The sequence below is a fragment of the Oncorhynchus masou genome, chromosome 31 (genome assembly GCF_036934945.1).
Source record: "Oncorhynchus masou masou isolate Uvic2021 chromosome 31, UVic_Omas_1.1, whole genome shotgun sequence".
NCBI classification, from domain to species: domain Eukaryota; kingdom Metazoa; phylum Chordata; class Actinopteri; order Salmoniformes; family Salmonidae; genus Oncorhynchus; species Oncorhynchus masou.
Genome location: NC_088242.1, coordinates 66,530,716 through 66,546,768, shown reverse-complemented (window position 1 = coordinate 66,546,768; position 16,053 = coordinate 66,530,716). Strand labels below are relative to the sequence as shown.

The window sequence follows — 16,053 nt, the reverse complement described above, 5'->3', positions numbered from 1 at the left end:
GTGCCATCAGAGACCCTGGGTTCACGCCCAGGCTCTGTCTTAACCGGCCACGACTGGGAGGTCCGTTGGGCGATGCAGAATTGGCCTAGCGTCGTCCGGGTTAGGGAGGGCTTGGTCGGTAGGGATGTCTTTGTCTCATCGCACACCAGCGACTCCTGTGGCGGGCCGGGCGCAGTGCGCGCTAACCAAGATTGCCAGGTGCATGGTGTTTCCTCCGACACATTGGTGCGGCTTGGATGCGGCTTGGATGCACGCTGTGCACGCTGTGCATCCAGGTTGGATGCACGCTGTGTTAAGAAGCAGTGAGGCTAGGTTGGGTTGTGTATCAGAGGACGCATGACTTTCAACCTTCGTCTCTCCCAAGCCTGTATGGGAGTTGTAGCGATGAGACAAGATAGTAGCTACTGCAACAAAAATAGAACTGTTTGGGTCTAAGTATGTGAAGCCTTATGCGCTCTCACGCCTGCTACACCATCTGACCCCGAGACTATCCTCCCTACCTCAGTCACCCGTAACTGAGTCAGGTTTGTAGGCCTCCTTGCTCACACACACTTTTTCAGTTCTGCCCACACATTTTCTATGGGAAGAGGTAAGGGCTTGACTTTGTTGTCCTTAAGCGATTTTGCCACAACTTTGGAAGTATGCTTGGGGTCATTGTTCATTTGGAAGACCCATTTGCGATCAAGCTGTAACTTCCTGACTGATGTCTTGAGGTGTTGCTTCAATATACCAACATAATTTTCCTGCCTCATGATGCCATAAATTTTGCGAAGTGCACCAGTCCCTCCTGCAGCAAAGCACCCCCACAACATGATGCTGTCATCCCCGTGCTTCATGGTTAGGATGGTGTTCTTCGGCTTGCAAGCTTCCCCCTTTTCCTCCAAACATAACAATGTTCATTATGGCCAAACAGTTCTATTTTTGTTTCATCAGACCAGAGGACATTTCTCCATGTGCAGTTGCAAACCGTAGTCTGGCTTTATTATGGCGGTTTTGGAGCAGTGGCTTCTTCCTTGCTGAGTGGCCTTTCAGGTTATGTTGATAGAGGACTTGTTTTACTGTAAATATAGATACTTTTGTACCTGTTTCCTCCAGCATCTTCACAATGTTCTTTGCTGTTGTTCTGGGATTGATTTGCACTTTTTACACCAAAGTACGTTCATCTCTAGGAGACCGAACACGTCTCCTTCCTGATCGGTATGACGGCTGTGTGGTCCCATGGTGTTTATACTTGCGTACTATTGTTTGTACTGATGAACGTGGTACCTTCAGGCATTTAGAAATGGCCAATTTAATGTATGTAAACTTCTGACCCACTAGAATTGTGATTAAGTGAAATAATCTGTCTGTTGTTGGAAAAATTACTTGTGTCATGCACAAAGTAGATGTCCTAACCGACTTGCCAAAACTATAGTTTGTTAACAAGACATTTGTGGAGTGGTTGAAAAACAAGTTTTAATGACTCCGACCTAAGTGTATGTAAACTTCCTACTTCAACTGTATACAGTGTGCGACTTTATTTATTTATCTTTAATCAATTGCTCACTGACATTTAAAAATAGTTGTAAAGATGAACAAATAATCTGCAAATCATGAACATGAATGCCTTATAAATGATTTATTCATCAATGGCTTTTGATTCAATTTATTATAAAGTGTTACCTTCGAATTTAATAATATGGGAATTTAGCAGATGCTCTCTTTTTCTCTTTCACTTGAGTTACCTGTGTTAGTGTTTTCTTCTCTTTCAACTCTCGCTCTCTCTCTGTATCTCCTTCTCTCCTTCCTATAGCCTTTCTACGGCCTTCCGGCAGTGATCAATCAAATGGTTCTTCTCTCACATGTTGATGTAAGTGTGAGATGCGCTATTCACGATGAGTTTGGGAGAAATGATCTCTACATACTGTTTGTCATCACTCTAGTGGAAAGTTGCTTTGATCTGATTTTAATGTTGTTTTTTAACTTTATTTTCTCCACAACTCCACTTCTGTACTTCTGTACTGTTCTTACTGGAGTTCAACTTCTGTGGGTTGTGGCGCTCGGATTACATTGTAGACGGTAAGTTATGTTCTTAATACTCTACGTGACAAAGGCCATTGCAAAGAGGATATGTGGATACATACCTGTGGAGGGAGAGTCTTTACGTGATTGCTGAGAGGTTTGCATAGATAGTCTACATAGTCTACAAGTTATACATGTATAGTCAACACCATGGTGTGACTGAACACATCAACAAAGGAATTAAGTTCTGTTTTATTGACCTCATTTAATTTTTCCCGTAAAAAAATACTGAGAATAAAAAAACTTTACAATCAATCGTCAGTCAATCATTCTAGTACAATTTCAGTACAATTTCATTACCCTCCTCAAAGAGTATTTCTCTTTCTCGTCACAGAAGAAAGACGTCTATGAAACCATTTTCCAACAATACTTTCACACTGTAACCTTACATAGATAATATGAACACATCTTATAAATTACTTCAGGAACTCTGAACATATTTTCCACAGTTTGAGTGTTCCATTTGAAACCATAAACCATGGTGTTTTGTTTCAGACCACTAAGTGGCAGTATTTTACCAACAGAACAGGCTTTTCCGAGGCCCACTAATATTTATCAACAAATTAAGAAGATTTAGGTGTTGTTGACCCGCCTGAATCAGAGATTTAATATTTGAAAGATTAAATGAAATTATGGAATATATTAAAATTGCTTGTTAAACAAAAGGCATTATAAACCCCCAAAATATGAAACAGCAGTACAATCTGAATGTTTCCATTTGCGTATCAAACTGTGCTCCTCCATAAAAAATCAGATTTTTAACATTGAGCATTTGATCAGCTTTTTCCTGCTTTTATCATGGACCCATTGAAAAATCTCGGAGGCCTCATAGGGGTCCCCGGCCCCCCTATTTGAGAATTGCAAAAGCTGAGAACGCCAACCGAGGAGCCAGCCGTAGATCACTTTGCATAGCCCCTTGGCCTGATCATCATTCTGACAGTCTTGAAAGATTGTCTGTCATTAGTCGGGTAGTACTCTGTGGATATGTTATGCCACGTCCCCCAGTAGATTCCGTTCCGCACCCCTTTGTATTTTCCCACATAATATCTCCCGTTGAGGTTGGAAGCCATGCAGGCGTCAAACCACCAGCCTGAGCTGTAGTAGGCCCCACAGTTCCCTGAAGGGTAGCGGTCATAGTCCCTGTCAGGAGTCGTAAAGAACCTGTTGTTGTGGTCATAACTCTTGCTAAATTGAAGTGCATCTCCTGCTGTGCCCGAGTACCCACCCACAGACAGGCGGTAGCGAAGCCGCTCGCCAGCCACACGGAAGAGCCTGTACTCTGCGTACTCCATCATGCCGTTAAAGTCCTCCAGCTCCACCCTAAGGACCATCACCCTGTTTCGTGTCAGCAGGTGGATGTGGTCGTTGCCCAGCCAGAACTCCCCAACCATCAGGTCACCAAAGCCTGTCCGGTATTCAGCCCAGGTCCGGTTGAAGTCCACACTGCCATCCTGACGGAGCTGAATAACAGTCCACCCTCCGCCATGAGACTCCATGTCACAGAACACTGCAATGGTTCTGTTCTTAGGGTCAGGGGTCACTTGGTAGACTCTGCTATTCCTCTCCCCCCTGGCCATGTGGTCAGAGCAGTCTCTGGGTGCCATGGTAACTGTTGAGTGGAAGGATAGTGAAATGACAAAATTAGATTGGAGTAGTCTGTAATCTTTGTTGAAGAAAAGGTGCCTTGCAGGATAACACAAATATACATGTTCTTACTGTAGGCCTACAGAAACTAAACTGGTTGAATAAAGGTTATTTTATTTTTTATTTTTTGCAAACAAAATACAATTTTTCACACATTTGAAACTATACACACACGATTAGAATATGATTGTATCATGCTGAAATAGCTAGGATTTATCGGTTACCATAAATTTGAAGTGTCCCTGAAACCAATTTCAGTTAAATGTCAATTAGAGTTGTTAAGTCGGTAAGACATTTAGGTGCTTGGCTTAAAGTGGCCTTGAACATTAATAAAAGCTAGCAATAGCTTTGTGTGACACTTAATTTGTTATTTGATATATGTGCCACCCAGCAATAACAATGTGTGTTTAAGCTGACTATGACCTAAAAGCATGCTCTGCACAGTCGCACCTTGATCCCTATTTAAGCCACACACACTCACAGACAAGCACATGCTCACATATATAAATTCTTAATTTAACAGAGAATAACCACAAACCACACAACATCTGTTACAAAGATGATGATCTCAAACCTCCACCACATTATAATAGGCTCATTAAACATCACCTTAGGTCGCTTGGACTTCAAAGTTACAATCCTCATCATTTATAATGGAGATGATATCACACTGATATAAAGTTGATTGAGCAATATTTAAAAGAAAATTCCAGAACAACATTGTTCCACTCACAACAATATATTTTCCAGTCACAATTTCCACTGTTATCTGCCATAACCTACACTGTTTCAATAGAAGTTTATAATTTATCTTAACCAATGGGGAAAGGAATAGGGTTTTTGTACTTATGTGGGATCTTAATTTGATCAATCTGTTGCGGGATGTCTTTTCTGCAATGCAGGACATGTAAAACTTGTAGTGTATTTGAGGTTCAAAAAGGCTTCTTTTTGTCATTTGTCATTTCTACTTAGACGTGTCATACTTGATTTTCCATTATGAAAAATGTATTAACCTCTACAAAAATGTCCATTAATTATAATCCACATAATAATTAAAATCTCCTGTTGCTGCAGGATTATTTTCCTGCCGTAGTAAACTGGCTCAAATGAAGATCCTACATCTGTGTAGGCTGTCATCAGAATTTGTAGAGTCGTATATTTGTATAACACGATTCTATTAAGTTTACAAAAAAAGTGGCATCTTAATAACTTAATAACAGTGAATGGCCTTTCTGGATCTTGTTTTGAATAAGTCAACACATTTGGTAGCTACGTACTATAGGCCACCTAGTAATAAATAATATATAATACGGCTTGATTCAGTGAACCCATAAGAAAGCTCAAACTAAACTTTATGTCATTAGCAGACAATAGCATGTAAAGTAAAATATAATTAATTTATCTTACCTCCTGGTGAAATCTGTGCAGGGCTTTGAGGCTGGTTCTCTGTCCTGTTAGTCTTGCTGCCTACCTGGTCCTTCTCTGTGAGCAGGTTTAGCCCAGGACGGACCTTTGGATGCCCTCCTTGAGAAACCTTTGGCCCTCCGCTTGTATCCTTTTTGTCATTCAGACTAGCAGATACCTGGCTGGTCTTCACACGCAGTTCTCTCACACTGGGGGTGGAAGACTCCGGTATGGGGCTGGGGTTAGGGGAGTTGGGGCTGGGGGTAGGGGTGTCAGGGCTGGTGGTAGTAGGGCTATGGTTAGAGTTGGCCAATGGAATGGGACTAGTAGCGCTAGTTTTGGGGCCAGACCTTGTGCTAAATTGTTGCCTTGAGCTGGTCTTTTTTAGACTGGCGATAGTAGTGGTCATAGTGACAGGGCTCGTGGATGTTTTCAGGCTAGTTCTAGAGATGATTTTTGCGCTAGAGCTGAGGGTAGTTTGTTGGTTAGGTCTTGTAGTTCTTGAGCCAGGGCTTGTGGCCGTTTGTGGGCTGGGGTCAGTCATAGTCCTTTGGCTATTGAATGTCTTGGGGCTAGGTGTGGAGGAAGTGGTCCTTGGACCTTGGGTGGTGGTTTTGGGCCAAGGCTTTGGAACAGGTCTGGGCTTCAGCACAGGCTTTGGTCTTGGTCCAGGTTTAGGTGTTTGGTCTGGTTTGGGCTTTGTGCCAGGTTTAGGCTTACGTTCAGGTTTAAGCTTTAGGCCAGGTCTGGTAGTTGTTGTGCTGGGTTCTAGCTTTTGGGCAGACTTTGTCTCGGGACTGATGCTGATACTGGTGGTCCTTGAACTGGAACTTATGGAGGTTGTGGTTACTGGAGTTGTGGTTGCTGGAGTTTTGCTGCTTGAGCTGGAAGAGTTGGTCCAAATTCTTGAACTGGGGATCTTTGAGCTAGTGCTAGTGGTGGTTGTGGGTTCTGGAGTTGGGCTACCACTGGTGCTGGTCCCGATGCTGAGCCTGAAGGTTCTGTAGTTCATCCTGGATCCTGGACTAGTGACCTTTGGGTCAGGATTAGTGGTGATTCTGGTTGCTGAAAATGAGCTCAGTGTTGTACTACTTTGGCTTGAGCTGGAAGTTCCATTCCGGATGCTTGGACTGGTGGTCGTTGGGCCAGGGCTACTGGTGGTGGCTATAGAGTGGATCTGTGTAGTGCTGCTTAATCTAGTACTGGTCCTGGTGTCCCGTAGAGTGGGGCTGGTAATGCTGATCCCAGGGCTGAAGCTGGTAGTCCTGAACCTTGAACTGGTAGTATTGGAGCTTGGGCTATGGATAGTGGTAAGAGATGGGTCAGGCCTGGGCGTGATTTTTGGGCTGGAAGAACTAGTAGGATTGGGTGGTCTGGGCTTCAAGACAGACTTTGGTTTTGGTCTTGGTTTGGGTCTTAGGCCTGGAATAAGCCTTGGGCCTGGTTTGGGATTTGGTTCAGTTTCAGGCCTTAGGTCATCTTTAGGCTTTAGGCTGGGTCTGGACTGTAGGCCTGGTCTGGGTTGTGGCCCAGATTCTGGCTTTGTGCTAAGTCTGGGGATCCACTGGGACCTGGTGATCGTTGGGCTGGGTCTAGCATTTTGGTCAGACTTTGACACATGGCCGGAGCTGGCGCTGATGCTCAGTGAGCTGAGTCTAGTAAAGCTGGTTGATGGGTTGGGTATAGTGGCGGAGGAGCTGGCCTTGATAATTGGATTGGTGGTGGTTGTAGTTGCTGGAGTGGGACTACTGCTGGTTCTGGCCCCAGGGCTAAGGCTAGTGGTGGTGGTTGAAGTTGAGCCGGGTTTGAGTGTGGTCTTTTGTCCTGAACTGGAGAAGCTAGTCGGGCTGGGTGTTCTGGGTTTTAAGACTGATTTAAGCTTTGATCCAGGTTTAGGCTTTGAACTTGGAATAGGCCTTCGGCCTGGTTTGTGCTTTTGGTCTGGTTTGGGCTTAATGCTAAATCTGGGGGTTGTTGAGCTGGGTTCAGGATGTTGGGCAGACTTTGACTCAGGACTGATGCTGGTATTGGTGGTCCATGAGCTGAGGCTGGTGAAGCTGGTGCTTGAGCTGGGGCTAGTGGTGGTTTTGGTTGCTGGAGTTGGGCTTAGTGTGAATCTTCCTGAGCCTGCCCGGATGCTAGAACTGGTGATCTTTGGACTAGAGCTAGTGGTGGTTGTGGTTGCTGGAGAGTGACTTGGTGTGGTTCTGCTGAGACTGCCTGAATTGGGGTTTGTAAAGCTAATCTCAAGGCTGGAGCTGGTAGTCCTGGAGTTTGGACTTGTGGTCTTTGGGCTGAGGCTAGTGGGGATGTCTGGAGTTGAGCCAGGTCTGGGAGTGGTCTTTGAGATGGAGCTGGGGGAGCTGGATGGATTGGGTGGTCTGGGCTTTAAGTCAGGTGTGAGCTTTGGTCCAGGTTTGGGTATGGGTCCTGGAATAGGACTTAAGCCTGGTTTAGGCTGTAAGCCAGGTCTGGGAGTCAACCAGAACCTAGTTCTGGAGCTTGGATGGGTGATCCTTGAGCTAGGTCTAGCAGTGGTTGTAGTTCCTGGAGTGGGGTTACCACTACTGCTACTGCTGATGCTGACCACAGGGCTGGAACTAGTGGTCTTGTAGCTTGGGTTAGTAATATTTTTGGTAGTGCCTGGAGAGGGGCCTGGTGTGGTGCTACTTTGGCTGGTACTTGTCCGCGTGTTCTGCCAACTGTGGCTTGTGATTCCAGGGCTGAGGCTAGTGGTGAGAGTTATGTTACTGGTCTTAGGGTTGAGGCTGGTTGGGCTGGGTGGTCTGGGCTTTAGGATGGGCTTTGATTGTGGTCCAGGTTTAGGCCTTAGGCCTGGAATAGGCTTTGCACCTGGTTTGTTCTTTAGTTCAGGTTTAGACTTCAGGCCAGGTTTGGGCTGTAGGTTAAGTCGAGACTGTAGGCCAGGTCTGGGCTTGATCCTAAGTCTGGCAGTTGTCGTGTTTGTTTCAGGGATTTGGACAGACATTGTCTCAGGGCTGGAGCTGGTACTGGTGGTCTTTGAGCTGAGGCTAGGGAAGCTGGTCCTTGGGCTGTGGCTAGTGGTGGTTGTTGCTTCTTGAGTTGAACTTGAGCTGGAAGAGCTGGTCGAGATGCTTGAACTGGAAGTCTTTGGGATAGTGCTAGTGGAGGTTACTGGAGAGTGCCCCGGTGTTGTGCTGCTTTTGCTGGTACGTTTCTTAGTGGTCTGTTGACTGGGTCTTGTAAAGCTGATCCCAGGGCTAAAGCTTGTGGTGGTGGTTGAAGTTGAGACACTTCTTGGAAAGGTATTTGGGTTTGAGCTAGATGAGCTGGTTGGTTTGAGTGGCCTGGGCTTCAAGACAGGCTTTGGTTTTAGTCCAGGTTTGGGTCTAGGGCCTGGAATGGGTTTTGAACCTGCTTTGGGCTTTAGGCCAGGTCTGGGCTTAATCCTAGGTCTGGTTGTCATTCTGATGTGTTCAAGGTTTTGGGCGGATGTAATCTCAGGGCTGGAGCTGGTACTGGTGGTCCTTGAGCTAAGGCTAGTGAAGCTGCGGCTAGTGGAAATTGTAGTTGCTGGAGTTGAACTTGATGGTGTGTGATTCAGGACAGGCTTTGATTTCGGCCCAGGTTTTTGTCTGTAGTCTGGAATAGGCTTTGCATCTGGTTTTAGCTTCACTCTGGGTGTGTGGGTCCACAAGGACCCAATTCTGGCACTTGAACTGGTGGTCCTTGGGCTAGATCTAGCGGTGGTTGAATTTCTTAAAGTTGGGTCACTGCTACTGCTGGCCCTAGGGCTGGAACTAGTCACCCTATAGCTTGGGCCGGTAATCGTTGAGCTAGGATTAGTGGTGGTGGCGGAAGAGTGTCCCGGTGTGGTGCTACTTTGGCTGGGTTTTGTACCTGGTTTTGGCTTTAGGCCAGGTCTGGGCTTAATCCTAGGTTTGGTAGTCATTGTGCTGGGTTCAGGGTTTTGGGCAGATGTTGTCTCAGGGCTGGAGCTGGTACTGGTGGTCCTTGAGCTGAGGCTGGTGAAGCTGGTCCTTGAGCTGCGGTTAGTGGTGGTTGTTGTTGCTGGAGTTTGTCTTGGCCCTGTGCTGTTAAAACTGCCTTGACTGGGGCTTGGATTACTAATCCCTGGGCTGAAATTGGTAGTAAAGGAGCCTGGACTGGTGATATTTGTGCTGAGGTTTGTGCTGGTGTCTAGAGTTGAGCCAGTTCTGGAAGTTGTCTCTGGGACGGCTAGGGAAGAGCCAATTGAGCCTGATGGTGTGGGCTTTAGGACAGGCTTTGATTTTGGTCCAGGTTTGGGTCTGGGGCCTGGAATAGGCCTTGCACCTGGTTTTGCCTTTAGACTGGGTCTGGGGGTCCACCGGAACCCAATTCTGGAGCTTCGACTGGTGGTCCTTGTGCTAGGTCTAGTGGTGGTGGTAGTTCCTGTAGTTGAACTACTGCTAATGCTGTCCCCAGGGCTGGAACTAGCAGTCGTGTAGCTTGTGCTAGTCATCTTTAAGCTAGGACTATTGGTGCTGGCTGAAGAGTGTCCCGGTGTGGAGTTGCTTCGGATGGTACCTTTCTTAGTTGTCTGTAGATTGGGTCTTGTAAAGCTGATCCCAGGGCTAAGCCAAGTAGTGGTTGTTGAAGTTGAGCCAGTTCTGTGATATGTCTTTGGGCTAGAGCTGGAGGAGCTTGTTGGACTGGGTGTTCTGGGCTTTAGGACCGGCTTTGATTTTGGTACAGGTTTTGGTCTGGGGCCTGGAATAGGTTTTGTGCCTGGTTTGGGCTTTTGGCCAGGTTTGGGATGTAGGCCAGGTCTGGGCTTAATCTTAGGCGTGGTAGTCATTGTGTTGGGTTCAGGATTTTGGGCAGATGTCGTCTCAGGGCTGGTACTGGTGGTCCTTGAACTGAGGCTAGTGAATCTGGTCCTTGGGGTGCGGCTAGGGGTGGTTGTAGTTGCTGGAGTTGAACTTGAGCTGGAAGAGCTGGTTGGAACGTTTGAACTGGAAGTCTTTGGCCTAGGGCTAGTTGTGGTTACTGGAGAGTGTCCCGGCGTGGTGTTGCTTTTGCTGGTGCTTTTCTTAGTGGTCTGTAGACTGCGTGTTGTACAGCTGATCCCAGGGCTAAGGCTGGTTGAAGCTGAGCCAGTTCTTGGATAGGTCATTGGGTTTGAGCTTGTTGAGCTGGTTGGGCTGGGTGGTCTGGGCTTTAGGACAACCTTTGGTGTTAGTCCAGGTTTGGGTCTGAGGCCTGGAATGGGTTTTACTCCTGTTTTGGGCTTTATGCCAGGTCTGGGCTTAATCCTAGGTCTGGTAGTCATTGTGCTGGGTTCAGGGTTTTGAGCAGATGTCATCTTAGGGCTGGAGTTGGTACTGGTGGTCCTTAAGCTGAAGCTAGGGAAGCTGGTTCCTGGGCTGCGACTAGTGGTGGTTGTAATTGCTGGAGTTGAACTTGAGCTGGCAGAGGTGGTTGGGATGCTTGAACTGGAAGTCGTTGGGCTAGTGGTGGTTGCTGAAGAGTGTCTTGCCGTTGTGCTGTTAAGACTGCCAAGACTGGGGCTTGTATTATTAATCACTGGGCTGTAGCTGGTAGTGCAGGAGCCTGGACTGGTGGTATTTGGGCTGAGGCTTGTGCTGTTGTCTGGAGTTGAACCAGGTCTGGAAGTGATCTCTTGGTCAGAGCTGGAAGAGACAGTTTTCCTTGATGGTGTGGGATTTTGGACAGGCTTTGGTTTTGGTCTAGGTTTTGTTCTGGGGCCTGGAATAGGCTTTGCACCTGATTTTGGCTTTAGGCCAGGTCTATGGGTCCACAAGGACCCAATTTTTGTGCTTGGACTGGTGGTCCTTGGGCTAGATCTCGCGGTGGTTGAAGTTCCTGGAATTGGGCTACTGGTACTGCTGACCCCATGGCTGGAACTAGTTGTCTTGAAGCTTGGGCTGGTAATCTTTGAGCTTGGATTAGTGGTGGTGGCTGAAGAGTGTCCCAGTGTGGTGCTGCTTTGGTTGGTACTTGACTTAGTGATCTGTAGACTGGGTCTTGTAAAGCTGATTCCAGGGCTAAGGCTTGTGGTGGTGGTTGAAGTTGAACCAGTTCTGGAAGTGGTCTTTGGGTTGAAGCTGGAGGAGCTGGTTGGGCTGGGTGGTCTGGGCTTTTGGACAGGCTTTGGTTTTGGTCCAGGTTTGAGTCTGGGGCCTGGAATGGGTTTTGTAACTGGTTTGGGTTTTGTGCCTGTTTTGGGCTTTATGCCAGGTCTGGACTTAATCCTAGGTCTGGTAGTCATTGTGCTCGGTTCAGTGTTTTGAGCAGATGTCGTCTCAGGGTTGGAGCTGGTACTTGAGCTGAGGCTAGTGAAGCTGGTTCCTGGGCTGCGGCTAGTGGTGGTTGTAGTTGCAGTAGTTGAACTTGAGCTGGAAGAGGTAGTTGGGATGCTTGAACTGGAAATATTTGGGCGAGAGCTAGTGGTGGTTGCTGGAGAGTGCCTTGCCATTGTACTTCTAAGACTGCCTAGACTGGGGCTTGTATTACTAATCTTTTGGCTGGAGCTGGTAATAAAGGATCCTGGACTGGTGGTATTTTGGCTGAGGCTTGTGCTGTTGTCTGGAGTTGAGCCAGGTCTGGGAGAGATCTCTGGGACAGAGCTGGAAAAGCCAGTTGGGCTTGATGGAGTGGGCTTTGGGACAGGCTTTGGTTTGGGTCCAGGTTTTGTTATGGGGCCTGGAATAGGCTTTACACCTGATTTTGGCTTTAGGGCAGGTCTATGGGTCCACAATAACCCAATTCTGTAACTTGGACTGGTGGCCCTAGGGCTAGATCTAGCAGGGGTTGAAGTTCCTGGAGTTGGGCTACTGGTACCTCTGGCCCCAGGGCTGGAATTAGTTGTCTTGTAGCTTGGGCTGGCAATCTTTGAGCTCGGACTAGTTGTGGTGGCTGAAGAGTGTCCCAGTGTGGTGCTGCTTTGGTTGCTTCTTGTCTTAGTGGTCTGTAGAATGGGTCTTGTAAAGCTGATTCCAGGGCTAAGGCTAGTGGTGGTTGTTAAAGTTAAGCCAGTTCTGGAAGTGGTCTTAGGGTTGAAGCTGGAGGAGCTGGTTGGGCTGGGTGGTCTGGGCTTTAGGACATGCTTTGGTTTTTGTCCATGTTTGTGTCTTTGGCCTGGAATGGGTTTAGTGCCTGGTTTAGGCTTTAGTCCAGGTCTGGGCTGTAGGCCTGGTCTGGGCTTAATCCAAGGTCTGGTAGTCACTGTGTTGGGTTCAGGGTTTTGGACAGTTGTTGTCTCATGGCTGGGTCTGGCACTGGTGGTCCTTGAGCTGAGGCTAGTGAAGCTGGTCCTTGGGCTGCGCCTTGTGGTGGTTGTAGTTGCTGGAGTTGAATTTGAGCTGGAAGAGCTGGTCGGGATGCTTGAACTGGAAATCTTTGGGCTAAGGCTTGTGGTGGATACTGAAGAGTGTCCCAGTGTGGTGCTGCTTTTGCTGATACTTGTCTCAGTGGTCTGTAGACTGGGTATTGCACAGCTGATCCCACGGCTAAGGCAAGTGGTGGTGGTTGAAGTTGAGCCAGGTCTTGGATAGGTCTTAGGGCTAGAGCTTGATGAGCTGGGTCGTCTGGGCTTTAGGACAGGCTTTGTTGTTGGTCCAGGTTTGGGTCTGGTGCCTGGAATGGGCTTTGCTCCTGGTTTGGGCTTTAGACCAGGTCTGGGCTTAATCCTAGGTCTGGTAGTCATTGTGCTGTGTTCTGGGGTTTGGGCAGATGTCATCTTAGGGCTGGAGCTGGTACTGGTGGTCCTTGAGATGAGGCTAGTGAAGCTGGTTCCTGGGCTGCTGCGAGTGGTGGTTGTAATTGCTGGAGTTGAACTTGAGCTGGAAGAGCTAGTCTGGATGCATGAACTGGAAGTCGTTGGGCTAGTGGTGGTTGCTGGAGAGTGTATTGGTGTTGTGCTGTTAAGACTGCCTAGACTATGGCTTGTATTACTAATCCTTTGGCTGGAGCTGGTAATAAAGGATCCTGGACTGGTGGTATTTGGGCTGAGGCTTGTGCTGTTGTCTGGAGTTGAACCAGGTCTGTGAGTGATCTCTGGGACAGAGATGGATGGTATGGGCTTTGGTTTTGGTCCAGGTTTGGTTCTGGGGCCTGCAAAAGGCTTTGCACCTGGTTTTGGCTTTAGACCGGGTCTGGGGGTCGACAAGAACCCAATTTTGGCACTTGGACTGGTGGCCCTAGGGCTAGATTGAGCAGTGGTTGAAGTTCCTGGAGCTGTGCTATTGCTACTGGTTGCCCCAGGCCTGGAACTAGTCATCTTGAAGCTTGGGCTGGTAATCTTTGAGCTAGGACTAGTGGTGTTGGCTGAAGAGTGTCCCAGTGTGGTGCTGCTTTGGTTGCTACTTGTCTTAGTGGTCTGTAGACTGGGTCTTGTAAAGCTGATTCCAGGGCTAAGGCTCGTGGTGGTAGTTGAAGTTGAGCCAGTTCTGGAAGCGGTCTTATGATTGAAGTTGGAGGAACTGGTTGGGCTTGGTCGCCTGGGCTTTAGGACATGATTTGGTTTTGCTCCAGGTTTAGGTATTAGGCCTGAGAATGGCTTTTCGCCTGGTTTAGGTTTTCGTTTTTCTTTAGGCTTGATGCTGTGTCTGGGCTTTAGGCCTGGTCTGGGCTGTGGCCCAGATTTTGGCTTTGTGCTAGGCCTTGGGTTCCACCATGACCTGGTAATTGTTGGGCTGGGTCCTGGGTTTTTGTCAGTCATTTTCCGTGCAGTGCTGGAGCTGGTGGTGGTGGTCCGTGAGCTGAGGCTGGAGGAGCTAGTCAGGCTGGGTGGTATGGACTTAAGGCTAGGTCTGATGGCCTGGATAGTTTGGTTGGGCTTGTGCTTCTGGGAAGGTCTGTTTCTTGGGCTAATAATACTTTTTGATGAGCTGATGGTTGTTTGGTGTGAGCTTGTTTTGATACTTGGAATGGTTCTGTCAGTCCTGTAGTTGGTGCCTGAACTTGGGGTTATGATGGGGCCAGACCTGGTGGCTCCTTGGCGAGGTAAAGAGGAGATGGTCCTTTGACTTGAGCTTGTGTTCAGAATTGATTTCATTGTGCTGGAGATGGAGGAAAATCTTGGGCTAGAGGTTGAGCTGGAGGAAGAACTTGGAATATATCCACCGGCAGTGTCTGATCTAGATCCTGGGCTGGGATTGGTGGCAGGGCCTGAGATGGAGGTGGATGTTTGGTCTGGTCCTGAGGAGTGAGGTCTGGGGATTGAGCCCTGTGTCAAACCACTGCTTGGGCTAGTTGAGGCTATGTCCTGATTATCACTTGACCCATCTGTTGTCACCACTATGCTGTGTCTCTGCACTTTTTGGACTTTTTTTTCTACCTCTTTCTCTATCTTCTTTACTGTCTCCTCTCTCTGATTCTCTTTCTTTTCTTCTGTCTGTCTGTGGCTTGGGGTTTGCTTCTCTCTCTCTTTCTTCTTCTGCCATTCTTTCTCTCCCTGGGTCTTCTTCCCTTGCCAAGGATGTTGGCTCTGCCTCTCCTTCTCTTTCTTTTTTTCACTATCTTTCTCTATCTTCCCCTCCCTTTCCCTCTCTATCTCCACCTGATGTTGTCCCTTCTCCTCGATCTGTTCCCTATTTCCCCACCCTCTCTCTTCTTTCTCTCTACTCTCACGCTCCAGATCCTTCTCCCTTAACTTATCCCCCTGACTCTCCTCGGTTTCCACCTTCGTTTCCCATAACCTCTCTCTTTCATTTTCACTCTCCCTGTTTTTCTCTATCTCTCCCCCTCTCCCCCTTTCCCCTTCTAAAATGTTCCCCTTCTCCATCTCTGTCTCCCTTCCCTCCTCTTCCTCTCTCTTGGTCTCATTCTCTATTTTTCTCTCCCTCTCTATCGCCCATTCGCTGTTTCCTCCTCTTTCTCTCTCATTTTCCCTCTCCCACTCTCTCTCCCACTCTTTCTCCCGTTCTCTCTTTCTTATCTCAACAATATTGTTCTCAATCTCCCTGGCCCTCTCCTCCACTCCCTCTCTCTCTTCCACAATTGTTCTCTCCCTGCCTCTTGCCCCCTCTCCCTCCTTGTCCATCTTCCTTTCTCTGTCTCCCTGTCTCTCTGTCTTCTTCTCCCACTCCTTCTTCCCCTCTTTCTCCTTCTCCCTCTCTCCCAATCTCACCTTCTCATTCTCTTCTTTCTCCCTCTCTCTGTCCCCCAGCCTCTCTCTCTCCCGCTCCATCTGGCTTATCCTGCACTCCATGCAGGCTCTCTTCAGCTGCTCCACGGTCTCCTTTAGCCTCTGCACCTCCTTCACAGTCCTCTCCAACTCCCTGAGCTGCCGGGGCAGCATGACGTCCAGCGGAGGCAAGGTCACTCGGTAGGGGCATGCGTCCTCGTCCATCCCCTCTCCCCCGCACTTCCCTGCAGGCTTTATAGTTACCAAGCAGCTCCCAGAATCTGTACCCCAATTAAAGTCTCCCTTGCTGAGGTTTGCATAGTTCCCAGGGGGCGTGGAGAAGGCCAGCAGGGTCCCGCACACGCAGAGCACAGCCAACCTCATCGCTATCCTGAGCTATAAGAATTCTGAGAGAAGAGAAGGCGAGAGAGGGTGCATGAGGATGCCAAAGACCCACCTCGGTGTGTGTGAAGCTGTGACAGAGAGTGGGAGGGAGGAAAGAAGGGGAAGAAAGATGAGGGGGCTGAGGGACTTCTTGAAAGTGGTGTTTGCTTGTGTGAGAAGGATTTAGAGGAGAGAGAGAGAAAAGGAATGGGAGTGAGGGATTAAAAATTGGGCGTCCACTTCAAGGGGGTATCCATGTCTGTGGGTGAGACAGGAAAGGATGAGATGAAGAAAGAGGGAGTGAGAGGTAAAGAGAGAGAGGGGAGGAAAGAGAGAGAAAGAGATAATTGGGGGATTATAGCAGTCTTTGGCTGCTTCAGCATGTCACCAAAAGAGTTAACAGGTACGGAGCTAAATTGGTTATAAAAGGCAGGAAAAGCTTTAAA

At 48.0% G+C, this 16,053-nt stretch overlaps 1 protein-coding gene across 1 annotated transcript; it reads right to left on the bottom strand.

The window, feature by feature from the left end:
• Positions 1-2,246: 2,246 nt before the first annotated feature.
• LOC135524286 (mucin-2-like) lies at positions 2,247-15,661 on the bottom strand. Its single transcript, XM_064951702.1, has 2 exons — positions 5,113-15,661; positions 2,247-3,670 (listed from the first exon to the last, which is right to left on the bottom strand). The coding sequence occupies exons 1-2, from the start codon at positions 15,605-15,607 to the stop codon at positions 2,961-2,963; spliced, it is 11,205 nt and encodes a 3,734-aa protein (XP_064807774.1). The 5' UTR covers positions 15,608-15,661; the 3' UTR covers positions 2,247-2,960.
• Positions 15,662-16,053: the final 392 nt, after the last annotated feature.

Excerpts from the sequence above, each read along its gene's own strand:
- LOC135524286 (XM_064951702.1), bottom strand. The coding sequence starts at position 15,607 with ATGAGGTTGGCTGTGCTCTGCGTGTGCGGGACCCTGCTGGCCTTCTCC. Across the intron at positions 3,671-5,112 it reads TGCACAGATTTCACCAGGAG|TTACCATGGCACCCAGAGAC; the intron begins GTAAGATAAATT and ends TCCACTCAACAG.